Source organism: Carassius gibelio, chromosome B13 (assembly GCF_023724105.1).
Source record: "Carassius gibelio isolate Cgi1373 ecotype wild population from Czech Republic chromosome B13, carGib1.2-hapl.c, whole genome shotgun sequence".
NCBI lineage: Eukaryota > Metazoa > Chordata > Actinopteri > Cypriniformes > Cyprinidae > Carassius > Carassius gibelio.
In genome coordinates this window covers 27,349,595-27,377,031 of record NC_068408.1, presented here as the reverse complement: position 1 = coordinate 27,377,031, position 27,437 = coordinate 27,349,595, and the positions used below count along the sequence as shown (strand labels likewise).

The 27,437-nt window shown below is 40.1% G+C and overlaps 1 protein-coding gene across 1 annotated transcript in view; it reads right to left on the bottom strand.

Annotated features, from left to right (window-relative positions):
- Positions 1 to 27,437, bottom strand: part of dst (dystonin) — a 148,069-nt gene that overhangs the window by 57,069 nt on the left and 63,563 nt on the right. Inside the window, exons 15-46 of the mRNA XM_052571690.1 lie at positions 27,280 to 27,373; positions 26,463 to 26,617; positions 25,912 to 26,332; positions 25,505 to 25,633; positions 25,247 to 25,318; positions 24,998 to 25,159; positions 24,286 to 24,390; positions 23,620 to 23,715; positions 23,412 to 23,537; positions 22,481 to 22,633; positions 22,246 to 22,400; positions 21,866 to 21,992; positions 21,595 to 21,778; positions 20,864 to 21,021; positions 20,586 to 20,764; positions 20,085 to 20,223; positions 19,796 to 19,989; positions 19,528 to 19,690; positions 19,372 to 19,455; positions 19,017 to 19,124; positions 18,815 to 18,913; positions 12,355 to 12,501; positions 10,262 to 10,350; positions 10,043 to 10,151; positions 4,955 to 9,475; positions 4,722 to 4,868; positions 4,327 to 4,542; positions 4,099 to 4,248; positions 3,725 to 3,958; positions 1,710 to 1,862; positions 1,049 to 1,282; positions 619 to 903 (exon numbers count right to left, since the gene is read on the bottom strand). Coding sequence (XP_052427650.1) covers positions 619 to 903; positions 1,049 to 1,282; positions 1,710 to 1,862; positions 3,725 to 3,958; positions 4,099 to 4,248; positions 4,327 to 4,542; positions 4,722 to 4,868; positions 4,955 to 9,475; positions 10,043 to 10,151; positions 10,262 to 10,350; positions 12,355 to 12,501; positions 18,815 to 18,913; positions 19,017 to 19,124; positions 19,372 to 19,455; positions 19,528 to 19,690; positions 19,796 to 19,989; positions 20,085 to 20,223; positions 20,586 to 20,764; positions 20,864 to 21,021; positions 21,595 to 21,778; positions 21,866 to 21,992; positions 22,246 to 22,400; positions 22,481 to 22,633; positions 23,412 to 23,537; positions 23,620 to 23,715; positions 24,286 to 24,390; positions 24,998 to 25,159; positions 25,247 to 25,318; positions 25,505 to 25,633; positions 25,912 to 26,332; positions 26,463 to 26,617; positions 27,280 to 27,373 — 9,388 coding nt within the window. The remainder of the gene's footprint in view (positions 1 to 618; positions 904 to 1,048; positions 1,283 to 1,709; positions 1,863 to 3,724; positions 3,959 to 4,098; positions 4,249 to 4,326; positions 4,543 to 4,721; positions 4,869 to 4,954; positions 9,476 to 10,042; positions 10,152 to 10,261; positions 10,351 to 12,354; positions 12,502 to 18,814; positions 18,914 to 19,016; positions 19,125 to 19,371; positions 19,456 to 19,527; positions 19,691 to 19,795; positions 19,990 to 20,084; positions 20,224 to 20,585; positions 20,765 to 20,863; positions 21,022 to 21,594; positions 21,779 to 21,865; positions 21,993 to 22,245; positions 22,401 to 22,480; positions 22,634 to 23,411; positions 23,538 to 23,619; positions 23,716 to 24,285; positions 24,391 to 24,997; positions 25,160 to 25,246; positions 25,319 to 25,504; positions 25,634 to 25,911; positions 26,333 to 26,462; positions 26,618 to 27,279; positions 27,374 to 27,437) is intronic.

Below are 27,437 nucleotides of genomic sequence, written 5' to 3'. Positions count from 1 at the left end.
GAAGATGTCCAAATTACATCATTGCTATCTAGTCCAGAAAATTACGAGATCATTGTCTTATGCCTGCTTTCCATTCCATTTTGCATGAGAAATGTAGTAATAGCACACAATGTGGCAAAGGTAACTTCTCAGCAAACGTAGGCCCTTCTCACTTTGGCCACTGCTCTCCATAAGGAACATTGCTGCCCGTCTGCAGTTTGTTAAAGATCTACTGGATAAATGTTTTATGGATGGATGTGACCAAAATAGAACTTTTGGGTTTAAATGAGAAGTGTTGTGTTTGGAAAGATGGGAAAGAAACTTGGTGATTGCAGTATCATGATTTGGGCCTGTTTCGCTGCATCTGGGCCAAAACAGCTTGCCATCAATTATACCAGGAAGTTGTAAAGGAAAATATCAGGACGTCTGACCATGAACTGAATCTCAAGAGAAAGAACACAAGTGGTTCTAACAAAGCATGGTTAACGTTCATGTTCTGGAATGCCCAAATCAAAGACCAGACCTTTTAAAACCCAATTGAAATGTTGTGGAAGGACATAAAACTGTTTTTTTGGGGGGGGGTAAATTCTATAGGGTTCACAAACTTTCAAGCACCACTGTATATACTCAAGTACTTACTTGAACCATATTAAACTGCTGGTCCAGATCCAGGTCTTGAGCGTCTTGTTTTTCACCAACATGTAGACTTGTGTTATCTGTGGTATCTAATGCATTTCCATTAGGGTCATCTTCCTCTCCAATTATTCCCTTCATTGATGTGTTCTCAGGCATGTTTCCATTCTGTTTAACCATCTGGTCCTTTTGTATTCCACCCATTTCTTTCTCTTTCCCAATGTTGGAGATCCAGCCAAGAAGACCCTCAATCTTAGCTTTGCTCTCTTCGAGTTGTTCAACAGCGGCCTCCTGTACAGACAGGTAAGAATGGAAAAGAATCAAATGTGTACAAACATACATTTTAGAGCCGGCACAAACTAAATGCGATTGAGGAAGTGACTGAATGTAACCTTTTGATTGAATAGTGTTTGGGAAAGTGTTTTTCCCTTCTTACCTTCTCAGTCTCCTGCTTGATGGCACTGCTCAAAACCTTCTCTAGATCCTTCCTTGACTCTTCTGACTTCTGGTTAAGCATATTCGCTTTGCTCTTCAGTTCCTCCAGTTTGTCCTCAAGAGCCGATATCTGCTCTGGAGTGAGTTTACTGCGATTCTCCTCCAGAAACTTTTCAGTGCTACTAATGACTTCATTGAGCGCGCTGACATTAGCCTGGAGGTCTTTCTGTAGAGCCTGAAACACAAACACAGTTAATCACGACAAGCCAGACAAGGCCATGTGTTACAGTGATTTTACCACAGGTAAGGGTTACCAGTTGCCAACGAATTGCTAGGCACCTGTGAAGGGGTTGGTGCAGTTGTTTGGTTGTATTGCTGGTGCATTGCCATGTTGATCTGTGTGGTTGCAAGGATAAGCATTTACTGAGTCTTGCAAGAGTGTTGCTAGGATGTTTAAAATTGGTGTTGGGTCATTTAAATTTAACAGCACACCTTAAACCAATAATTAACACAAATGGAGATATTTTTCATGGTTGTTGTGTAGGATCAGATTTGTGTCGATGTCTTGACACAGGTTATGATGCTTAACATAGACCTCCAATAACCTTACAAATGTATGCGTTACATGTACAAGCATCGTAGGAAATGTTAACAGGTTGTACCTGATGCTCTTGTTGGTACTGCTGGAGGTCTCCCACAGTCTTCGCGCTGGCAGCCTGCTGCTGGTGTCCAATGAGGCGGTTTTCTGTCTGTGTCAGATCATCAAACAGCTCCTTCAGTTTCTCTGAAAACTCCCTCTGCTTCTCCACAGCAGCCTACCACATAAACACTCAGTTAGAAAGAAAAACTATGAGCTTCAGCAGCACACCAAATACTGGGCATTTAACCATTAGTAGTGACTGAGTATGCTGTAAACATGCTAGCCATTCAAAGGGATTTTGGCAATGGTAAAGAAAGGTGGATTAGTGCTGCCTTTACTGCTGGAAACACATTGAATAAAACATTGGTCCTTTTTGCAGTAAGAGATGCATTGGTTCAGACAGCCTGGAAAATGCAAACATGATCAGAAGAAGGTAAGTTGGTAGCAGTTATCAAGCCATGGCTTTTCTGTATTTTAAATAGAAATAAAGGAGCATGATTAATCTCAGAGCACTGCAATCACAACATCACACAAATAATACATTCATGAATAGACCTATTTAGTCTTAAAGACATTATTAAACTCTTTTAAAAGACCCTACAAAGTAAAAGATGTAGTTTTGAGGCTTAAATGTACTCCACAGGCTCGTAAACTCCTAAAAGTTGGTAAAAACAGCTATTAGCCATGGGCATATCCACATTTTGCAACATCAAGTAGCAAATTAAAGGGGGGGTGAAATGCTATTTCTTGCATACTGAGTTTTTTACACTGTTAAAGAGTTGGATTCCCATGCTAAACATGGACAAAGTTTAAAAAATTAAGTTGTACGTTTGAAGGAGTATTTCTGTTCCAAAAAAACCTCTTCCGGTTTGTCACAAGTTTCGGAAAGTTTTTTTCGAGTATGGCTCTGTGTGACGTTAGATGGAGCGGAATTTCCTTATATGGGTCCTAAGGGCATTTCTGCCGGAAGAGCGCGCGCTCCCATATAGCAGAGCAGAGAGAGGCTGAGCACAGCCTGATCAGAGCGAGAGCGTCGCGAAAAGTCACAAAAGAAGTGTGTTTTTGGTTGCCAGGGCAAGACAACCCTGCACAGATTACCAAAAGAGAAACAGCATTAAGGGACCAGTGGATGGAGTTTATTTTTACAGAGCATCAACGGAGTTGTGCAAGTGTTTTTGTTTGTTCCCTGCATTTCGGATTGCACATCGTTTATTTCTTAAGGATAATGCAGTCCCAACGGAAAAGGGTCACGATCGTGTGTTGGAACCACATGCGGTGAGTAAAACTGCTTCAAATATCTCTGTGTTGTGAACTTAGCTATCGGCGCATAAGCACATCAAGTAAACAACATGCGATGTTGTCATCTAACTGCACTTTCCACATGTACAGCTTAAAAAAAAAAAAAAGACGACATAAAGTGGAACTTAGTTATTTTCCAAAACTGCTAAGCAAATATATACAGTTTCAGCACATACCACATATCATACCGCCTTTGCTGATGCTGCTCTTGTTAAATTTCAGCCTCTGGATCTGTGTCACAGCTTCCACATGCTCTCAACTCAAAAGCCTACTGGCGCTCGTGATTCTTTAGCTCCGCCCACACATCACGCCTCCAGGCGCTCGTGTTTTTCCGGGAAAAATCGGTACAGACTATCTTTCTCTTACAAATATAATAAAAATAAAGACTTTTTGGAGTTATGAAGGATGCAGTACTACTCTATAGTTACTCAAGATTAACAGGATATTGAGTGAAAACGAGCATTTCACCCCCCCCCCCCCCTTTAAGTTAATGACTATGGCTTAAACACAGCACTATTGTCTATTTCTTAACAAGATTAGCAAATCGTTCAACATGTTCTGCACCAGTTTCTTGTTTCAAAAGGAAGCCAAAGGAAACTGCATTCAAGACACTTCATGGGGTCTTTTGGGTTTCCAGTGCTTCATAATAAACCATCCATCAAAGCAGCAACCTCATGCATTTGAATGTGATTAGGTAAAGGTCAATGGTCAGTGTTATCTCTTCGATCTCTCTCAGACCTGCTGCTGAGCCTCATCCTCACAGATCTCCAACTGGACCTCTAGAGTTTGTCTCTGAGTGAAGACTCTGTCCATGAGCTCTTTGAAGGATCTCTGGGTAGTGCTAAGAGCCCTCAGGAGGTGTCTGCTGTGAGTGGGACTCAGGAACTGAGCATGGTCAGAAATGAAGTTTTGGATATTAAAAGCAGCATCTTCTAGGAGCTGTCGGGTTCCTGATAAGTCTTTCTCTATGTCCTGAATCACAAACAATGAAAAACACTTAGCAAAACTGTTGAACAGATAGTGACTTCTTTTGATCTTGGAGATAAACAATTTTTAACTCTATGAAAAGCCTTGTATTTCACACAACTTTCAAATAAAACAAGTCAACTTACCGTATTTTGCTGAATCTTGTTCTTAATTATTCCTATGTTATCAGCATCCATGATATCAAGCTTAGAAACCATCTCAGAATTGTCTTGCATATAAGCGGAGACCTTCTCAAGTGAGCTTAGCAAATCCTGATACAAGGTTTCCAAATGGATCTGTAAGCCATATTTGAACAAGTGTGAGAATCTAATTTTCATCATTCTGTATTTACTCTTCCACAAGCCTTAACTAACCTTCACTGTCTCAATGGCTAGCAGAATAGCATGATTTCGCTCAGCTGACAAGTGGCAAACATCTGTGAAAGCATTCTGTAAATCTACATAGACTGTGGCCAAATCTTGGTGGATTTGCGTGGGAACGTTTTCATCAGCTGAATTCAGAAGCTGATCTGCTACACTCAAATCTGCTGTAAGCAGGTCAGGGAGAGCAGCAATCTGTGCTTCCAGAGACTAGAAACAGTGTGGGAGTAGGTGGTGAACAAAAGAAAGGAAGTGTGAAGAACAGCGACAGAATAAAAGGAACTAGCAACAGACTGCAGCACAGATAACCATTCAGAAAGAAGGCACAGGTAAACAACTCTTGTGTGTCAATGGACTTCATATTTTATCATATTTTATAAGTGACAAACCTGAACTTCTTTTAACTGACAATGCAACCCCTCAATGTCTTCTGCTAACAGACCCTTGGTCTGCAAGTCGCTTCTTATTTCTTCAAGAGTATCACAGTGATCCTGAAGCCTCCCAACACATTCCAAGTAACTCTGGGTGGAATATTTCTGCAAGAAGTACACGTGCATCTGGATGACGCAGAGTTGATAATACACAAATCAGAATCTAAGTTGAGAGTAGTTTCAGTACTCACTCTAGCTTTGACTCCATCTGTTTGCTGTATGTATGGATCATCTGCCATTGAAAGCAGGTGGTTAGACTCGGTTGGCCTGAAGATGTCATCTGCAGCAGCATCATCTTTGATTGGAACAGGAATGATTTTGGCTTCCATGCCTTCCTCATTTAGGGCAGTGTCTTCCAAAGGGCTGCTTGGCTTTCCATTCACTTCCTCGAGCATTCCTTTATCTCTGTCTGTGGAGATCCCATGAATCATCTCCAGTAGATCAGTCTGATGCTTTGGTTCATCATTACTCTCATCAGGTGGCCAGTTTTGAGCTTCTCTTGGTTCTTCATGTTTTTTCAAATCCAAGAGGATATCAGGATCCCCACTTCTCTCATTTGAACTGGCATGATTGGTTGGTGAGTGGTGCTGAATAATTTCAATAATGCTATCGATGGCTTGGCATTTTTGTTTTTGAGTCTCATCCATACTTGCTCCATCCATCTTCATTTGGATCAACTCATTTAAAAAAGACTTTAAATCACTGCCTCCTATCGATTTTGGTAAACTTTCATCTTCGGCCATTGCCATTTGAGAAAAATGAAGATCATCTTGGTGTACAGCAACCCCAGCTTGAGAATGGTTGAAGATGTTTCCACATTGTTCGCTATTTTGATCACGCATTAATTTAACTGAAGGACTTGGAATTTGGGCGGCAGACTGCATATCATTGAATTCTGCGATTATATCCTGTGAACAATGACCCGAGGATGACACTAGCGTTTCTAAGTCTTTTACTTGTGTATCATTGTCACTTGTAAAGTCTGGTTCAGATGATCTGGTTAACTCATCTTTTGTAGTGCTCTTTGGGGCTACATGATTATAAAATATGCCTTGCTCACTTGGGTAATGCATGTTATGGTTACCTCCATTTGAATCACCTTGACTAGAATTAGTAACAACTTCAAGTGGCAACTGCTCTGAATTTCCTGGTGATCCAACTAAATCCATCAAATTGAGCTGACATTTGCCCTCGGAGCCTTTGAAACCTACAGAGTTTTCAATGTCATCATTCTTTTCTAAGTCAATACTGCTTTCTGCACAAATCGCACTAGGCTCAACTTCTGTTTCTGTTATATTTCTGTCCTCATATTTAACCATGTCCTTTACTCTGTTTTCAGAACTAAACACACCTGAATCCTCAACAGAATGCTTATCGTCTAGGTTCTCTCTTACATTATTGGAGTATTTAGCTTTATTTGATGCATTGGTCTGAGATGACACCTCCTCTTTCTCATTCAGCATATTCTGAGCTAATATGTGTTGTTCATCAGTACTTGAATTCACCTCTGCTACAGTGGCACTTGCACAACATAAAGATGAGTTTGACTGCGATTCAACAGGTGTTCTAATTTGTGCAAGATCTTCTATCGTTGGTAGTGAAGCGCTTAAGCCCTCATAAGGCCTTTTGTCAAAATATGCATTTGTTTCAGACTCCACTTTGGACCTGTCGAATTCCTGTTTAGGATTAGGAACACACTCTGATTTACTTTCTTCAGAGCAGATATCACTTTGTGATGAACACGATATCCCAGAGTCACTCTGTACAGGGCTAACAACCTGACTCGCTGTTGTCTCAAGATATGCCATTTGCCTGACACATGGTGATAGACTTACAGTTTTACAAGAATCATCAACATCAAAAGTGTCCACACTGTTATGTGGTCTTTCGGTCTCATTTCCTTCCAAAGGGAAACCTCTTTCTCTTTCATCTGTAGTGTCGATGTGGTTTTTGGAGTCTATAGTCTTGAAACCAGCAACCTGTTCATCACAATCTTCCACTATTCCATTCGTCTCAGACACTTTATCAAACACATTGTCTTTTGTTGAAATGCCTTTAGAAGGTGTGTCAGTAATGGTGAGTAACAGAGAACCCTGACTACTGCTCACACATGCTACGTCTGTAGGTACCTGTGTGGCTTCATCTGATCCCAGGCTTATCTGTCCTCTTTTTGCTAAGTCAGGTACCATAATGTCTCCTCTTTCATTCAGTTGTGAATGTATCCTCTCAGCCTCTTCATCATCCAACATCCCAGACTGGTGGGCATTGTTTACACTGAGCACACACTTTCCATCTGCATCAATGATGGCCTTCCTGATTTCCTCTGCAGAGAAAATACTTCTGCTGAGATCATCAGTAATCAGACCCGTCTCTAAAGCATCACAGACGCTAATGGTTTTTCCAGCTGCTGCATCAAAGAAACCACCCAGAAGGTTCTGCTTTTCCATGATCTGTAGTGCTTCCTTACTTGAGATGCAGCCTTTACTGACAGAAATGTTCAGAACTGATGATGTAGCATTTTTGTTCTCATTCAATCCATCCTCTTGAAGCTGAGGTGCGAGTACATCTAAGATGATCTCTTCATCAATAAGGCCTTTACCGAGAGCAGCTTCAAGCTCATACCGTTTTCCAGAGGTAACATCCAAAATCCCACCTTCCTCTAATTGATGGATGGCATAATCTCTCTCAAGCTTGTCATCCCACACAACCTCTGTATGTGGACATTCAGAGGACATTTCTGTATAACTGATCGTTTCACTACACAATAGTGTGGAGTCTTTTGAATGTTTTTCCTGGTCTTTATTGGCATCATGACAATCGGGATGCACTTCCATCGAGCACAAACTTGAGGCAGTTGCTTCTACAGAAAAGGTTGTTTTTGGTAACTGCATTTCTTCCGACGTTTGAGAAGAAGCTATGTTACTTGTTTCTGCTTGGCACTTGTCTGTGTTTGAACATGTAGAATCCTTAGACAGTTCGTTAGCTTCAATTACAGTCACATGTTCAACACAGTCTAGTAAAATATCACATCTGCGATTAGTTTCTATGGTATTTATAACAAATTCAGATTGTAGAGTAGGTTTTGGGAAATTAAGTAATGCTGTAGAATTCACCACTCCATGCTCTTTTTCTGTTGTGTTTTCCAAAGGTTCACAAATTTGCAATTCTCCCAGAGCACTATAATCGGCATCCAGACAAGCGTTGTCATTGTCAGAAATATTGTTATTTGGTTGAGACTCTTCGGAAACCTTTATATGAAGTCCGCTTAACTCAACTACATGTTCTGATTCGGATGTTTCGGTAAAGAGTAATTTAGCCATTTTATTTAACTGCCAATCAAAGATCAACAGTCTTTGGCCTGACTTTGGATCCATATAGCTATTCATCATGAGGTAAGAAATAAATAACTGTTTCGCCTCAGAGAGAGATGGTGCGTCTGTGCTGTTTTCATCACTGATTTCTTCACCGATGGAACAAGATCCATCAATTTGAAGCTCCTTCATTACCAGCCAGGATGAAAACCTGTTATTCAGTTCATCTATATCAGGAAACACATCTGGGATTTCTATCGTCTTCAACAACTCTTTTGTAAATGTCTCAATTAAGTTATCCTCCCCAGCAGAATCAATGTCAACTACCTCAGAGGTTTCAGGTATGTACAAGGCTGTTATTTTGTGCCGGTTACGAAGCAACTCAGACGCTAGTTTGTCTGTGATTATGTTTTGCTGAAGAGAGGTGGAGAAAGAGAGAATTTCACCAGCGTTAGGCCAAAGGAGACCCATGAAGGCCTTCTGTCTCTCCAGAACTAACAACGCTGTGCTGGAGCTTATTAAGTCACACTGGACAGCCTCATCGACTGTAAGTCTCGCCCCGCTGCAAGGATTAACAATGCCACCATTTTGGGCCTGATGGCTCAGTATCTCACTCGCAGTGTCCTGATCGATCAGACCCTCGGATAAGGCCTCCTCGACAGTCACCTTTCGGCCAGTTTTGGGGTCAACTATGCCTCCTGCAAACAACTGGGTGCTCAGCAACCGACACATGGTCTCCCTATCAATGATGCCCTCGTGCATGGCTCTCATAATGCTAATCTCTCCTCCAGCCGTCAGGGATATATTTCCATCCTTTCCACGTTTCACTGGAAGCAGACGAAGTCCTGTCAGCTTGTGCATAATGCATCTCTGCATAAGCTGACTAAGGGTGCATTTTTCTGCAGTGTTGGGGTCAATCAAGTTCTTCCAACTATCCTTCTTCGCCAATATCTTGATAAACAGCGACTCCGGTATCAGGCCAAGTTGAAAAGCCTTTTCCAGATGTAGAATATCTCCAGTGTATTTTGGTCTTAACCCTCCAGTTGCAAGCTGGATTTCAATTATCTTTATAGCTGTTTGCTCAGATATTACCCCATTTTCCAGGGCTGTTATAACCGGCAAGGGTTCTAAAGCAAATTGGAGATTCTGAAGACATTTTTTAGCTTCATTCAACTCTTGCAGTTGCTTGCACATTACGTCATCCACAAGTTTGTTCTTGAATGCATCTTCCAAGTCCATATACAAGTTCTGTTCAGGCCAAATGAGTCCAGTGGTTATAAGCTGGGCCTCTAAAAGACCAAGTCCTGTGTTCTGGTCAATGAAACCGTTGTTCACTGAGCAACACACAGACATGACAGCTCCACTTTCAACATCCAGAATCCCTTGGAGGACCTGCAGTGCCTGGAAAGAGATAAAAGAAATCAGGATGTTTCTAAATGCATGTTCAAACATGATCACTAGATACATTTTCATTGCAATATTGGTTATAAAAGTGATCAAACTTACTCACCCTGTCCGTTGATTTTGAACTAGTGCAAGTCATGAGCAAGAGAAATGGCACACAGTAAAAGCTTACATGCATCTGTGAACAGAACTCTTAGTATTTTTTAGAACAACACTGTTAGAGAAAACTGAACATTATTTTATTATTTGCAGTGCTGAAATGTAGACAAAAAGAATGTCCTCAGGGTTTGCTGTGAAGAAAGATTGAGAGTGGCTGGCATGCAGTGTATGTTTACAGCATACTCAGTTGACCATGAAGTGTTCAATTACACACAAAGTGTTTCTTCATCTTCACAATGGTGGGATTAAACGGTTAAAGTGAAAACTGTCTTACCATGCTATATATTTCAAGCTGTCAAAATGAAGGTTAGTCATGCCATTGGAGAAAGTGTTTACACTTCACACACAATGAGCACCATATATAACCAGCATCGGGCTGGCAGTGGCAGAATATCTTTATTTCACCTGATCGGCAGAGGAAGCTGCATCTGCACACTGTTGAGAGATCTCGCTGTGGGCCTGACGAAGACATTTCAGCTGCTCTTCTGCTTCTTGCTTTTCTTCTTCAGTCATGCTGGTGAAAGAAAACATTTCACAAAATCAGTTCACAAGACACACAAGCCCATGCAAATAAACAATGATTCATTCTCAGTGAATGCTTTCCCTTCCATTGACATAACATACTTGTCACTGTGTTTTGTTAGCATCAGCTGTGTAGTTCGCAATGCTTCTCCAATTTGTTCCTTCTTTGTCATCATCTCCTCCAGTGACATCTATAATAAAACATAGGAAGTCAATACTGCTTTACAAGCACAGTATTTAGTGAATCACAATTAGGTTGAGATGGCTTTAATTGCAAACTTTTAAAACCACTTCATCCAACATCTACTGTAGGCCATGTAACCATTGGAACTCCATTAGCCATACAGTTTGTGGGCATATGATACTGGGGGGGGGGTTCCATCATCTCATCTTATTTTTATTTATTTTATTTTTTGGGGAGGAGGGAGGATCCAAAGGTCCATGACCGCACTAAAACTAAATCAGTAAAATAAACAAAGTTAAAACAAGAAGCTATTGTAATTCCCTTCCATACATCCATCCATTTTCCAAACAGACTCATGTGAGGTCAGTGGGATGCTGAAGCCTATCCAAGCATCTCAGGACACAGGTGGGGCAAAATTGTGGAAATATGGCCACTCCATCACAGAGTTCAGAAACAGAAAATGTAATGTCTCCAATTCTGCATGCCTTTGTGTCGAAGGAGATACCAGAGCATCCAGTCACAAGGAGAACATGGAAACTTTACACAGAAAGGCCTCCTGACCCACTAAGCAACCTTGATTTTCTAATTTGTAAAGCAGTGATAGATAACTATAAAATCAAGTTTGTGACCATGTGAACTGCCTTGGACAAAAGTTACCTGCCCTACTGAAGCATAAAATCCTCCCAGGAACAAATCATGCTAGAAGACATAATCATCAGGTTCTACATTTATGGAGTTTGTGATATTAAAGCAGACATGGGGGTATACACTTACTATAGATTCGGAAATTCATGTCATCTTTTTTTCAGTTGTACTTTCCAGTGATAATATGTTTGTAATGAACAGAAAATGCAAAATACAAGCATTTCCACAAGTGGCCTCAGACTTTTGGATCCCACTGTATTTTTAAAGATATGTTGCCATGTTTATATAAACATCAGGATTGAGTTCTAAAGCTTTTTTTGGAGAAGTATATGGAAGAAGGTCTGTCATTTTGGAAACTGTAGATGGATGAATGGTCATTTTGACACAACTTTCTAATTTGGGAAACAGTTTATTTTATATGGCATGTAAACTGCTCTCTGCTTTGGGTCAGTCGTCAGAACATTTACCAGCTAAATTACTTGGCTATGATGACCAAGCAGCACTCCAAAATGAGTGGTGTGTAGGACTGTGTTTGATAAAATGATGAGATATAATGTAACAGCATCACTAAATGAAATCTGTAACTACCAAAAAATGCAGTGATTTAATGCCCAGTGTAAATTGTACAGTTTATCACACTGCACATGTAATGTATGCTGTAGATGTATTTGATTCAGCCATGTAAGTGCTTGTGGATACAATTTATTGGATTATCATGGTTGCGAAAAATAATGAATATATAAATTACTACTTGCAATAAATGGATAGAAACTTTATGGATAAATACTTCCTGTGAAATGTGTGTGGATAACAGAAGAAGGTAAAAAGTATGTGAACAACACCAAAAAATGAAGCAATGCAAAATAATCTTTATTCAGAAACATAATGGCAATGGAAATAATGAAAGCAATTCCCTGAAATGTTCACTATGTTTACAAGATGCTGACATTTAAACAGCTACAGATGAAGTAAAGGGATGGTTCACCCAAAATTGTAAATTAGTGATAGAAAAGATTTTACTGCGAATTATGAATATTGTTCGTACCAAATGCATGGATTCGCTACAGGAGGCTTTAAATTCACCCATATGAGGCATGTTTTATTATGGATGTGTGTGCTTTATTTAACATGTTTTGGACTGTTGAACAGAAACACCAATAATAGGGCTTTGAAGTGGCTTTGAAGTGACAGGACATTTTTTTTTATATAACTCCCAATTGGATTCCTCTGAAAGAAGAAAGTCATATACACCTAGGATGGTAAAATGCAGGCTAATTTTCATTTTGAGTGAACTAACCCTTTAACCCGTAAGATGCAAAGCTGAAGACCTGTTGGACAGAACAATCAGGTAGTTTGACTTGTTTACCTGGGGCTTACTAGTGCTCTCAGTGCTGGGTTTGCCATCATTTTGAGCCTTTCCATCTTTGTTCAGGTTCGTTTTCATACAAGACATCCAATTTAACAACTTGTTAACCTTATTGCCATGCTCTTTCTTCTCATCCTCAACAGACCTCTAAAATAATCAGGAAAAAAATTGTAGGGTGGATTAGAAATCAATGTAAAACATTTATAATTAGCTTATTAAATTCTATGTTTGAATATAATATGAAACAAGAAAGCTCCCAGCCATTTTATGTAGAAGCATGCTTGGCAATAAATGAAAAAATAAATTGAAAAGAAATTAATGGATCACAAGATAGATTTTTAAATAATATCTTACAGTAAAACAATCCCATATTTTAAAAACTCCCATTTTCACCATTCTGACTTAGAATTTTTCTGCATAACAATCAATATATTCCTCTATATTTGATAAAGTGCCACCACAAAGGGTAGCAAATAAACTAGCCATATCAATTACTTTTATCTGCCGTTCGTAAAACAAACATTCACCAAAAATGACCTAGTTTTAGATTTTAGGCACTTTCCAGAACCATATCAGAAGGGCCGATAAGTCCAGAAGTATTGGCAGTACTATGGGGCTTGGTTGCTTCTAGAAGGACAAACCCAGTGTGGCTGTCAAAGACACTCTTTTCTAGAGCTTCCTTGAAAGACATTTTTCGCTTGGTTTTGGGGCAAGTGATGCATTTCGATTGGGAGTTGCCATGCTGAAGATGTGCAGCAGTTGGTTTGTCGATCAAGCGATTCTGTATTGCATCATCCAAAGAGAATCTCTTTTGGCTCTCTTGGTTAATGAGCCCACCAGTCGCCAGTTGAAACTCAAGACACTTCAATCCAACATCTTTTGGCAAAAGGTTCTCTTGCATCGCCTGAGCCACAGTCAAAGTCTTTCCATTCTGAGGGTGAATGATACCATAATAGGCTTGCTCACATTGCTGGAGCTGTCTGGCAAAACTTTCATCAAAGAGTCCTCGATGTTGAGCTTCTTTAATCAGAACCCTTTCTCCAGATGCTGGATCACAGATGCCTCCAGTGCAAGCCTGAGCTTCTAGCAACCTCAGCGCGGTGAGTCGGTCCACAAGGTTCTGCTGGTGTCCTTTGAAAACCGGGACTCGTTTCTTCAAAGACACATCCCAGATTCCTGCAACGGGATCATTTGAGACTTTAAAGACAACTCTTCTGGAAATCAAAAGATCAGCGAGCTCAGAAATACTGAGCTGACCACTCCGGTAGTTGTTGAGCTCTTCCATTTGGAGAATTTTCAGACTAAGAGCATTTTCAATGCAAAGCTGCCACCCACTTTTATGGTCTGTTAGCATGTGTAGAAGGTTCATATTTGAGTGCATGATTGTTATCTCCTGCCATTCGCTCTCTTGTTGTGAGAGAAATAGGTAGGTTCTCTTGTCAATGTAGCCGGCCTTACATGCTTGGTAAGCTGAAATTTTAACACCATTAGAAGTGTCGATGACCGATATCCTGTGTCTGCTGGATGGTGAAAGGGGGTACAAATGCTGATCATCAAAAGGAAGAAGATACACTCCACCGTTGACATCATACACACAGATTCTGAGCAGTTCGCTATAGTACGCCTCCTGCCCTGTTTCTGGGAAGTGTAAATCTTTTGGGTTCCTGATCGGATCATAGAGACTTTGAAATGTGGCTTGATTTATGAGCCCCTGCTCTAGCGCACCATCCATGGGCACTTTACATCCAATCAATGGATGAATCAACCATCCAGTAGGGATCTGTGTTTCTATTGAAGCTTTTCCTCAATGCCTGTCTATAATTCTCTCTTCCATAGCTTGAAACACTGAAAGAATCTTCTCAGCATGAGTATAACCACTGACTGCTTTGTAAGCTTCAGTTATTTTATCCTTGAGATCCCCAGTAATGATACCTTTCACAAAAGCATCTGACGGTGAGTAAGCCTGGCCTGTCATAGGATCAATGATGCCTCCTGTGGCAGCTTGTGCTTCCAGAAACTCAATGGCTTAGGTTTTAGATATACATCCTCCTGCTGCAGCGTCTAGGAAAGACAGCCTTTTCTTGCTAAACTCCATGTAAACAGCTGAAATTTGAGGATGGTTTACCAGTGAATTGAGCAAGTGATGCTTCTATCTCCTCTATAGTGATGAAGCCTGTTTGCAAATTGAGTGCACTTTCCTGAGTAATTATTTTAGTTTTTACCAACTTTTTAATACTTATCCTTCCTCTGAGACCTTGAATTTTATTGGAAGATGACTCAATTTTTAGCCCTTTTGATTTACTTGTTATAGGTGAATCAGAATCAGGATCAATGACATTGAATGAAACAGTCTGGCTTTTACCAGACCTGCCTTTATCAGACACCAAGTTTTTCCTAAGTACAGTGTCAGTGATCTCACTCTGACTGTTACCAACCATCACCTGGTTTGTGTGTATTTCAAAAGCATTTGAATTCTGGTGTGAAACTGAATTTTCTGGTTTCTTGGTAGTATAATCCAGTGATCTTTCACTGATCACTTGCGTTTTGCTTTGCTTTACTTTTTGTAGCTCCTCCAGAACTTTTTATTTTTCCAGTGTAGCTACCCGCAAGCATGAGATCATCTATGCTATTAAAGTATTAAAATGTCAAAATAAGTGTAAATGTAACTTCTGTACATTTATATAATTACATTTTAATGCATGTTTTATTATATAAATAAATGCATTACTATTATATATGTATATATTGAATATATTTATGTAAGAAATAAGGTGAAGTGTGTCATTTCTGCATCAACAGAACTGCAAGAAATAATTATTAATAGTTTCCTTTCTGCCCTTCTCCCCCATCTACTAATGCTTTTATTTACACAAGTGAAAATTATACTTGCTGCAATTAACAAGGCACTATTACTGTCTGGGGCAAGCAGGTGGTAAACATATTTCTAATTAAGATTTATAGTGATCATGGATGTATAAATTTGCAACTGATGATCAAATTCTGCAAAAGAACAGTCAACTGTTAAATGGCACTTGGATTTGCTTGTTAGAATGTGCTTCATTTCGATGAAGTGAACACTTTTTTTCAAACTCAGGTTTGCACCTGTGAAAGTGTGGCCTAGTCCACTTAAAGAATAGATTGGGCTGTGGTTTGTGAGGAATCCAGTATGGTTTGCTGCTGATATGGACGCAGCTGTCCTCAGTCTCAGAAATGAACTGTTATAAATGAGCTATGCTTGGTCAAATTGCTCATCCAAACAACCCTATCTATTTTTCTGCTTTGTCCAGTGTTGCCATTCCCGAACAACAACAACAAAGAGTTGCCACTATGATGACCATGATTACCAGACCCACATTATTCTGACCTGGAAAATACAGGTGCGAATAGAATACAGGGGGAGTAGCTGAACTCTGGTTCAGTGAAATGGAAATTGAAACGACACACGTCACGTTTAATGATAGTTTTATGAATCTGTGAATACACGAAGTCGTACCTCAGAGCACATTTTAATTTTCTTGAGCTCCTCCTCCAGATTCCGCTTCGCTTCTTCGAACGACGCAATGATTTTCTGAGTCAGCTGGAGTTCAGTCTTTAGCTTTGCCAATTCTTCATCTTTAGCACATTGATTACTGGCTTGTCTGAGTGCTTCCAGTTCTTTCAGATGCTTCTTCTCAGAATTGACTGCTACCTCAAGCCTTAGATTCCTCTCCTGTAGAGACTTCATTTCACTAATGTATGAAACAATCTGTTCCTTTAGAGTTCTTGCTTCCCTTTCTGAGATGTCAAATTTTTTGCTTTAACTTTGATATCTCGTTGGAACTGTCATTGTGTATAATGTCAAGATGAAAAATACTGGATTTTACTCTGATTTTCTCATTTTCTAAATCAGAAATCTTGGATTTTGCTTTGAGAAGTTCAAGGTCAAGTATCCCGCTCTTCCTGTCAGATTCATCCAACTGTGTGCGTACGTTGCAGAGTTGCTCTTCAGCCTCTTGTTTGGCTTTTGTTGCATTAGAAGTCAATGTTTTCAACTTCTCCACATCTTGAGACAGGTGCTTGTTGTCTCTCTCAGCAGTTTCCACAGTATGCGAGTGCTCCTTTAATTTCCTCTCATGCTCCAACTTTAAGCCTGATTCCTGCAGTGAAAGCTTTTGCACCATTTCAGCCTGCACTAGCTGCAGCTGAGTCTCATAGCCTTTCTTTTGTAAATCAAGCTTACCTTCGAGATCGTCAAGCATCTTTTTACAGTTGTCCAACTGTTCACCAAGCTTTAGTGAACTCAGCTCAGCAGCTGCTGTTTGGTATTGCTTCGGTTTAAGCTCTTCCTGGGTTTGTCTCAACTTCTGCTTCAGCTCTGATGTTTGCCGAGTTAAACTTGTGATTTTGTCTTCCGCTGCATTCTTATCCTTCTGAAAAGTGACTAGCTCTTTTTTTAAATTCAGCACAGATTGATCCGCACTTGAGCTCAATTCTCGCAGTTCTTACTCTAGCTCTTTGAGTTTGGACTGACTTAAGCTGTTTTCTTCAGTCACTCGCTGTAGCTCATCTTTTGTTCTTTTTAGTGTGGAACTAAGATCATCAAATTCACATTTTAAAACCTGTAACTTCTGGTCAGCTGAATCTCAGCTTCTGGTCAGCTGCTTATCTCTCTGAAGAGATGAAATGTCCTGTTTCAGGCTTTACCGTGGCCTTCTCTGAACTTCCACTGATCCTGCTAATCGTCTGCTTACATTTCAAAAGCTCATTTTCAAGTTCTCGAACTTTTGACAAGTTCTTTTTAGCTTCAGATGACTCCCTTTGAGATTCTCCTATGGCTTTTTTTAAAGCCGTGTTCAGGTTATTTATCTCAACTTTATGTTCCTGAACCTTCTGATTGGCCAGATTCCTCTCAGAGGTGATACTTGAAATATATTTTTCATAGCTGATGATGGTCAGTGTGAGAGACCTGATCTTCTGCTGTAGCTCGGTGGTCTTTTTGGCTTCTTCGTTGTAATCTTTAAGTCTGATTTGAAGCTCATGAGATACCTGTGTTTTGTTCAGAAGTTCCTCTTCAACGGTTTTTACCTGAGATTTTGCACTTTCTGGGATCTGAGTATATTCATGTACTGCTCCTTACTGTCAGTCTCGATGGATGCTCTGTCAAGCTCTGCTTGGACATTTTTAATGGAACGTTCATTCTCAATGTTAATCTTCTTGAGTTCTTCTACTTTCCTGATAAGCTGTATCATTTGAAAGGAACATTTCTGAAGCTCTAGTTCAAGGTTTCAGATTTTGAGTTGAGCTTCCTTCTCTGTTCTTGTCTTCAGATTGATTTCTTCTTTGGCTCTCTGCAGTTGCTCCCTCAAAACCTCTGCCTCACCTTTCAGGGTTTTAATCTTTTGGTCAGCATGTGATTTGTCCTGCTGGATTGACTCAATACTTACCTTAAGATGCCAGGTATCACTTTCCAATAACTGATTTTTTCTATTAAGTTCATTCACCTTGAATGTCCCCTGCTCTACTTCAGATTGTTTGGAAGACAACTCGTCTTCCAAGCACCTGAACTTATGAGTGCTCTCCTGTTCCAAGGAGGCCCACTGTAGGAGCTTTCCTTGATTGACCTTGAGTTGGTCTTTTAGGCCATCAACCTCTGTCTTCTGGAACAGCACTCTTGGCTCCAGAGCAGATTTGTCTCTTTGGAGAGACTTTATTTGTCCTTGATACACATAGACAGATTTTTTTTAATTCAGAAGTTTCTTGTCTCAACTCCTCAGATTTCTGTCTCATGTTGGACCTATCTGCATCCATTTCCACTTGTAGCTTCAAAAGCCTGTTGTTTGCTTCATCTAAGAGTTCTTTGAAACGTTGAGCTTTCTCCTCAGCTACAGTTTTGTGCACAATAATTGAGTTCAGTTCAGACCTCAAGGACATGATTTCAGTCTCAGCTCGCTTTTTGCCCATAATGAGTTCCTCCATTTTGCGTTGCAGGACTTCTGCCTTAGATTCAGAGTGGATTATTGCAGAACTGGTTTTAAAAGTTGCCAGTTGTCCACCATCTTTGGAGAAACCCAACACTGATTCAACTTGCATCATCATGACTTCTGATTGGTGGGCCAGATCCATTTCCATGATTCTCACGTGGCTAAGAAGCTCTTCCTCGGCATCTTCCTTAGCCCTAAGTTCTTGCTCTAACGTACGACTGTGCTCCTCCAGGCCCTGGACGTCACTGTCCTTGCGACGTAAATGATTTTCCAGCTTCTTACGGGCTAATGTGCTCTCCTCAGCCTATTTTGTATCAAAATAAATGTCCAAGCACTGAGGAACATTTTGTATTGAAGGAAACACCAAAATATGTTTGTGTATGTCATTGTTCTAATGTGTCTTTGGTGAATGAAATATGGCTGGAAGCATAGTCTTGCCAAATAGCATGCAATAAAGCTAGCAATAGCAATAGAAGATGGGAAGTCAACAAATGTCCTACCTCATCCTCTTCTGCCCTCTTCAGTGTTTCACCAGCGAACTTCACGTACTGTGTCATCAGAGTAACCAAGGCCGTGTAACGTGTACGAAGGTCCATAAACTAAAGAGACAAACAAACAAAAAAATAATGCCAATATAAGAAATAAGCCAATTTATGAAAATATTAACCATGATTATAAAAATGGTTATATTTCCTCTCATACCTCTTGCTGGATGACATCAGAGGAACTCTGCATCTTTCTTCTCTTCACAGGAGACTTCTGCTGAGACTCAACCATGGCTCTATAAGTCATCAATTGCAGTTCATAGTCCTAAAAAAAAAAAAAAAAAACATTCTGAAGTTAAATAACTTTCTATTACCATATATTTAATTGCCATTTTACTATTTTAGTGTCTATTTTATTGTTTGCTTTGGGGATGAAGTATCATGGGCAAAATTTCCACAGTAATGGTACTATGGAAAATTATGTTACTGCATGATTGCAATGATCACATACCACAGTCTACCATATGGTACCATATAAGTTAGAATATTTCAAAGTGATAATTTTGTCTTACTTTCACTCCAACTGCATACTGCTCTGAATACTTCTGGCATTCCTCAATTTTGCTTAGTTTTTGCTCAATTTCTGCGACCAAAACCTAGAAATAAATTATATGTTAGGATGTGATGCCAAAAATGTATATAAATAAGTACAATTTATTTGTTCGTACTTTCTGCTGGTTAAGGAACTCAGCCAATGCCTTGCTGTCCTCGGGCTGATTCTCTTGGGCCTTGAGCTGCTTGGCTTCCATTTCTTTACTCCATTCATCAAGGCTGTTGTATGTGTCTTTGTAATACTTAAGTGATTTGCTGATGCCTTCCAGGTCCCGGAGCCTAATAACCATGAAAAATCAATATATCACACATTATGAAGGTAAATAAATGTATTTATCGTTGCAGCACAGAGTTATCTAGGGGTGAAAGCATCCACTTAATGACCTGTTTTCAATCTGAGACTGGATGTTTTGCCATCGTTCTTTGAGCTGGTCGGCCTTCTCCTTGTGCCAATCCAAATCAAAGTCTCTCTCGTTGTGCGTTTTGAACATGCGCTCACTGACCACTCGTGCCTTCTGCAGCTCGTCCTCTAAGTCATGGAATACCTCACGCCTTTCATCGATTTCAGACCTCCATTGCTAAAAGTTACAAACAAAAGTGATAAGCCAAAGATATTTATTGGCTGAGCCATCATCAAGACTGCATTTTCAAAGTTACAATGAGATTGTGTTACCTTAAGAGTGCTCATGACGCCATCAATAGATTTGATATTAGCATTGGCTGTATCCTCCTCGCACAACTTTACTTCATAAAGCTTTACCAGAGCTTCAGCACTCTGACTGTGTTTCACCACCAAACTCACTGTCTTCAGCCTGAGTGAAAAAGAGGATCACATCAAACAAGTCAGATAGAAATCATATACCAGCGATTGCTGACCATAACAAGAAATGGAGACAAAGTTTAGATTTAAAGATCAATTTACATTAGCCTGGTAATATCAATCTGAAGTTTGGATAATGCTGGGAACATGTTACAAGGACAAGAAAGCAGGCATGAGATGATGTGGAGAAAAGGGAACAACTAGAAAGTGCCACAAGTCTGATTCAAAATCACAATACTTGCATGAGCACCTCAGCACACTGACTAAACACTAGGTCACGTCTCCAGTGAATTACTCAATAAACTCCTCAGCTCTTTCAAACACACCTCATTTGAGGAGAAAGTAAAGACTCACTTCTCCAGGTAGATGCAGCACATGGAGTAGACCTGGTTCATGCTCTGAGTGAGGATGTTCAGCTCAGAGGAAAGCGCAGGGACGGATGGAGAGGCAGCTGCTTGCCTGAGGAAGACGTCACACTTCTCTCTCAGACTCTCCAGGTCAGCCTTCAACCTATCCAGCTCTACCTTCTTCTTCTGGATGTGTATGAGAAGAGAGGCCAGGATTAACTGATTTTTTAATTTTTGTTTGTATTAACTGCTATATTATATTCATTGATAACATTTCTAACAAACCTCCTGTTCGGTGATGCGCAGCACACACTCCTGCAGGTCATCTCTGTCAAGCGGGGTACGGATTTTCCGGATCAGCTGTTCCTCATGACCCTCCACCCGCATGCGGAAGTTGCGCACCTCAGATATGAAGAGATTGTACACGGACTCCTCGTGTTCTTCTGTTGACCACCAGAGGGCAATACATTCAACATTGATGAGACTCCATGTCCAAACAATAATCTGCAGGCTGTGCATTTGTTTGCCAGTTTCTCGGTGACATCATAATTAAAATGTAACTAGTGGCAACACAATAAGCCTCAATGTGCATTTAATTGCAATTATGTTTTCTGACAATTGATCTGGCAGATAATATTTCATATAAATTTAACTAATTGCATTACTTAAATTGTTAAATTGTTATTTTTTATAGACTGCAATGCATTATGATCATATTTGTGCATTACTTCTTGTTACATGGGCTGGGCTTGGATTTGTTTTTCAATAACGAAACACACAAAAGTATTTTTGGCCACTTTTGGCCCATTCACACCAAAAGAGAAAGTGCCTCTGCACTTCACTCCTGATTTCTCTGAACAGGAGAGGCGTAAGTGAATGATTACTTATCACCTTACTTATTTGAAAAATCATTCTTTTTGTAAGTTTAAAAGTAATACCTTACTTTACTAGTTACTCTAAAATGTAATCTGATTACATAACTTGCATTACTTGTGTACATGAGTACAGTAACTCGCCTCTCTCTGCAGATTTGAGGAGTTCCTCATAGTACTCCTTACAAGCCAGAACCTCCTTTTCCAGCTGGGCACGATCAGCCACCGTGAAAACCTCAGATTCATCGCTGTCCCTCAGGAAGTCCTCAAAGTGGGACTGCAGGCTGCTCAGCACCTGCTCGTGATCACCCGGCAAGAGCGTCTTGATCTAAGGAGGGAAGTTAACATTGCACTATAAGCTGCATAGGTTTTAAAACCACTTTCATCTCAGGGAATGCAAAAAGAGGATTTGTACCGAGGCAACAGTGCTTTTGCGGATGGTGCGGATGTCAGTCATCAGATAGTGCCAGGATACGATGCTCTTCATGTTAATGTGAGAGTGGTGCCACAGAGCCAGAACATTCTGATACAGCTGCTCCATCCTGGTGCAGTGAGAAAAGCTAAATTAACCATACTACTGTAAAATTTAAACCCTGCAGGCTCATGTTCAGCTGCCTCTGTTTTTGCATCTCAACATCCAACCAACAACCAATGCATTGACGCCCTATATATATATATATATATATATATATATATATATATATATATATATATATATATATATATATATATATATATATATATATATATATATATATTATAAACCAATAAAATAAAATCCCAGACTGTCTTCACCTGCTTGCCATTTCAATGGCCTCCTTGTTGGGTGGAGGTACACTGAAGCAGACTGAAGGCACCATGGCCTCATTTCCAGAGGGACTGATCACTTTCCACTTCGCCCTGTGAGAATTGCTCACTAGAACACACTCATCTTCTTTGCTGATGGTGATCTGAGGAGAGAGGGGTCACAGAATTCATTATGGCAAACACTGTTAATATGCATGCAGCAGTTCCAGCATGGTGAACGTACCTCTATCTGGCGGTAGTCACAGATGGCTTTGACGGGTGTGGAGGTCCTGATGGGGTTCTCTGGGTTACGGGCCTTGAGCTGAACTACAGACTTTGCCCGTCCCACTAACCCACCCACTGTGCTGCTGTATTTCAGGAGCTGCTCTTTCTCATCCTGTGAAGAAACATCAGTCTAGCATCAGTCATGCACATCTACACCCTAAATATTCATGGAGGAGAATCTTAAGAAATAGAACTTGTTTATATTTTGATTACTTCTTTCTTTTAGTCATTAAAGGGATAGTTCACCCAAAAATGAAATTTCTATCATTAATTACTCACCCTCATATCATTCAAAACCCATAAGACATTTGTTCATCTTTAGGACACAAATTAAGTTAGTCTTCCACCATTTTGGAGAGTACCCAAGAATGTAATCAACGTAATCAGCACTGTTTATGTTCAGGGGTAAGCAACTCTGATTATGTTCTGGGGTACTCTCCAAAACACGGGGTGAAGAATTGCTGAATAAATTATGTTATTGTTTTCTTTGTGCACAAAAAGTATTCTCAAAGCTGACCTCATACATCATTCCCCCGGAACCGCTTCGTTTACAACAGTGAGCGCAAGCTAGATTTCAGTGATTATTACGCTATGAATATGGATATTCTTACAGAAACGCATCGATACTCTACAGGAGGACTTTGTTCACCCCCTGGAGCCGTGTGAGTGTGAGACACTTCTTCTGGACTGATGCGCTGCAATGAAACAGCTTGAAAGATCAAAGACAATTTTAATATAACTCCAACTGGATTCGTCTGAAAGATGAAAGGATGCCTCGGGGGTGAGTAAAACACAGCCTTATTTTCATTTTTTGATGAACTAAACCTTTAAGTCCCTAATACTCCAAACCAGAATAATTACATGATTTCATGGTGTGGTAGCAGACTAACCATGGACTCTTGAATGAGATCCTCCAGCCGATGTAAACTGCTGCTTCTGTCGCAGCTGTACTTTCTGTGGATGGCATCTTGGAGACTCTTAAGGTAATCCAACGACTCTTTGGCACCACTGAAAAACTGTAAGGAGAGTAACAGCATACTTGTAAGTCTAAGATGAGTTATAAAAATCAGTTGTGCTAAAAACAGCTGCGTAACTCACGTCAAAGTAGACGGCGTTGTCTTTCAGATGTTGCTCCACACAGTGACAGAGCTGCAGTATCCAGCTCCACTGAGTCTGCATGGCTGCTCTGTACGCCTGAGTAATGCACAGATGATTACTTATCTTTATTTTATTTTACTTGACATTACATTACACATTTATGCATTTAGCAGATGCATTTATCCAAATCGTGCATTCAGTCTATACATTTATACAGTCTATACATCATGTGTGTTCCTTGGGAATCGAACCCATAACCTTTTGCGCTGCTAATGCAATGCTCTACCACTGAGCACTGAACTTTTAATATGATGATGACAAGCTTAAATGGATGAGAATTAGGGAAGATTATCAGTGAAAATTTCTTAGAAACCAATGAATATGATGTTTGCCCAAACCTACCTACTTTGCTAATGCATTTATGATACATTTTCATTGTATGGAAATGAGTAAATGAACAGCATGAACTTTCTGCTAAACTTCTCCATTTGTGTTTTACTTGAGAAAAAACTAAAGCTAGCATGAATGCATTAAAATGATGATACTGTAGAATGTTTGGCCTCACTATTTCTTAAACTCTAGCTTCACGACCTTTGGTTTTATTCATGAAAATGATGGTGTTTTCACGTTTGGAGTCTAGTGAAGTGATGTGATCCCAGGCTGTACCTCGATGGTCAGTCTGGCAGGATGGTTCTCCAGCAGGAGGCTCTCTGCCTTCTCCTGTACTGACTTGATCACCTGCTCCTTGTCATCCAGTTCTCTCATGAGATCCTGTGGACAGACGTGGACATATGAAGATGCTCCAGGCACAGATATCTAGCTTCCTTTAAAAACCTGAACCTGAACCTTAGCATGCAAAGGCAAGAGAAGTGACACAAAATCTTGATCATGGCAGATGTTGAAGGTGCCATTACTGCTCCAACAGAAGAGGATGTGTTAACTGCAGGCACAGGTTAGGTTCATTTCTAGTGGCCCTTGTGGATTCACTATAATTATCGTATGGGTGGATATTCATATTGCTGGAATAAAGCCTTAAAGCAAAACCCTAAATTAGCTTAGATGATCCATCTAATGACCAACTAGAGCTGAGTGATAAATAATACATTGCAAAAGGTTTTGGCCATGTATATAATCACAAGGCAGGGCAAGTTATAAGAATAAAGACACAAAGGTAATTCAAAGTGCTTTACATAAAATAAATTAAAATGACCCTAACAATAGATCTATAAGAAATAATAACAATTAAAGTAATGCTTTAAATAAATAAATAATCACCACATTATTAAAACCACTGGGTTATCTGCAAACAATACAAATATGACGGACATTAATAAATCAGTAGCTCTTTTATTAGTTTGATGTGGCTGAAAGCTCTTACTGCATGATAATCTCTCTTCCTTGAAATGTTACTGTTCCTCTCGCTCCAGTCGAAAGCCACTTCCTCTTCCTCCTTCTCATTGAGCCAGATCAGCTCCTGCGTGGCGCGGGACACAAAGTCATACAGACTGTCCAGGTTCTTCTGCCTCTCACCGGAGCATTTCTGAAGACACAAGAGCACACCAAACTGAGACGCACGCTTCTTACTGAATGTGAGGTTTAGAAGCAGATCTTCACAAAGCTCCGTTACCAGCAGCCTGCCGTACTGGCTTTCTAACGTCTTCAGCTCCTCGGAGTAACTCTGCTTCAGCGGCTGGGTCATCTGCGTAATCACACACGCTCGGGTTTAGATTTTAAGACCATCATTTGTTGTCATTTAAAGAAACAGATTGTTCACAGATTTTCTCAAATGTAGGATTTTTAAGTTAACTGTTAAGATAAGCATTTTAAACATATTCTGGGTTTATAATGATATTTTTATCTAAACACATGTAATGATGTGTATTACCTCACTCACATTGGCTTCTTTAATGCTCATCTGGAATTCTTCTATGGCTTTGTGAAAATCTTTATGATTCCCTAAATTTGATTCAACACTTGACAGATCAGATCCCCATTCTGCTTGATCAAGCCGAACCTTTCAGAGACAAAAAGATCGGGAAAAAAACATGAGATAACCTCGCCACAAAAAAACAACAACTGAAAAATAGGTCACTTTTTTATTTTAATCATAAACCTGCATCATCACTCAAACCATCGCACTTGTCATTTTTAATCATTAAAATCATGTAGAAAGCGAGATTGTTTGTTAAACATATACACAGACGACAAATGAAAAAAAATAGTAATCAAGAAGGAATTTTGCAGTGCACTAGTAGAATGAAGGATTAAAAGAATCTGAAGTCTTCAACATACCTGCATTTCCTCAACCCAGGTGATTAGATCCTGCACAAACTTCATATGAGCCTCATCCTCGGTCAGGCTGGGGTCCAGGAATGAGGATTTGAGCATGGGCTTGGGGACCTGCATGTGTTTGAGCTGCTGAAGGCCAGCGGGCTCCATGCCTCCTCCTCCTCTGCTGCTGAGGTAAGTCTGGACCGCCGCAGGGGTCATGCCGGGGGTCATGGCCGGGCTCATCGCAGGGCTGCCGTCTGATGTGACCAGGCCTCCGTGACTGAGCGCAGGAGACAGTCCAGCACTGAAGTTTGAGTTCAAACTCTGCGTGATGCCAGAGATCATCTTCTTGGTCTGTTCTGAGGTCAGCGTGTGTCCTTTGCTGTAGACGGTTGAACACTCTGTCCTCAAAGCCAGCAGATCGTCTCGGAGCTTAGACACCCTGAGGACCGAAGAGATCAAGGAGACAGCTTTCAGAAACAGGTAAGGTGAACTATTTCTATTGCTCATTCTGAGAATGCCTCAGTGATTTTTTCTCTTTAATAATGAAGTTCAGTCAGTGACGATCTGACCTCTGAACGAGCTGGTCAGCGAGGTAGAACTTCCCGTCCAGTAAAAGCTGGATGTCCACCACTTGCTGCCTCAGTAAGTTCTCACACTCCAGAAGATATCCAGCGATCTCTGCTTCATTCTGAAACTGGATTCCTGATTCCAGCCGCTTCGCATCCTACAGGATACATTTTCATTTTCATTCAGATTTTCAATGTAAAAAAAAAAAAGAAGAAAAAAAGACAAGACAATTATTTAAGAATAATAATATATTAACAAAATAATTGTATAAAAGTATTTTTCCCAGTAAAATATCTAAACATCCATGTGTGTGTGTGTGTGTGTGTGTGTGTGTGTGTGTGTGTGTGTGTGTGTGTGTGTGTGTGTGTGTGTGAGTGTGTGTGTGTGTGCTCTTGTTTTTGTGTCATATCAGGACACAACTCTGTATAATGACATGGGTATGACACAGGTATTACAAGGAGAGGGAGACTTATGAGGACATAACCCATGTCCCCATTTTTCAAAACACTTATAAATCATACAGAATGAGTTTTTTTGAGAAAGTATAAATGCACAAAGTTTCCTGTGAGGGTTAGGGGTAGGGTTGGTGGAGGGCGAAAGAATATACAGTTTGTACAGTATAAAAACCATTACACCTATGCACAAAAACAAACGTGTGTGTGTGTGTTTGTGTGTGTGTGTGTGTGTGTGCGTGTGTGTGATAATGAATATGTATCCACATTTTCTGAAAAAAGTTTTACTTGTCAAATAAATACAATTTCTGATCATTAAAATGAAATCTGATAATGACTGTAAATGAAGACGTATACTGGAACTCACCGACTGCAGAGCTGTCCGTGCTAACACTAATTTGTCCTCTCCGGCTACACTGTCTCGCTGAACTCTGTTTGCAATCTGCTGCAGCATTTCAAGTCTACGAAAAACAAAAGACAGGTACAATCAAACACCAGGACACTTTTTGTGCAGGATTTAGCAGA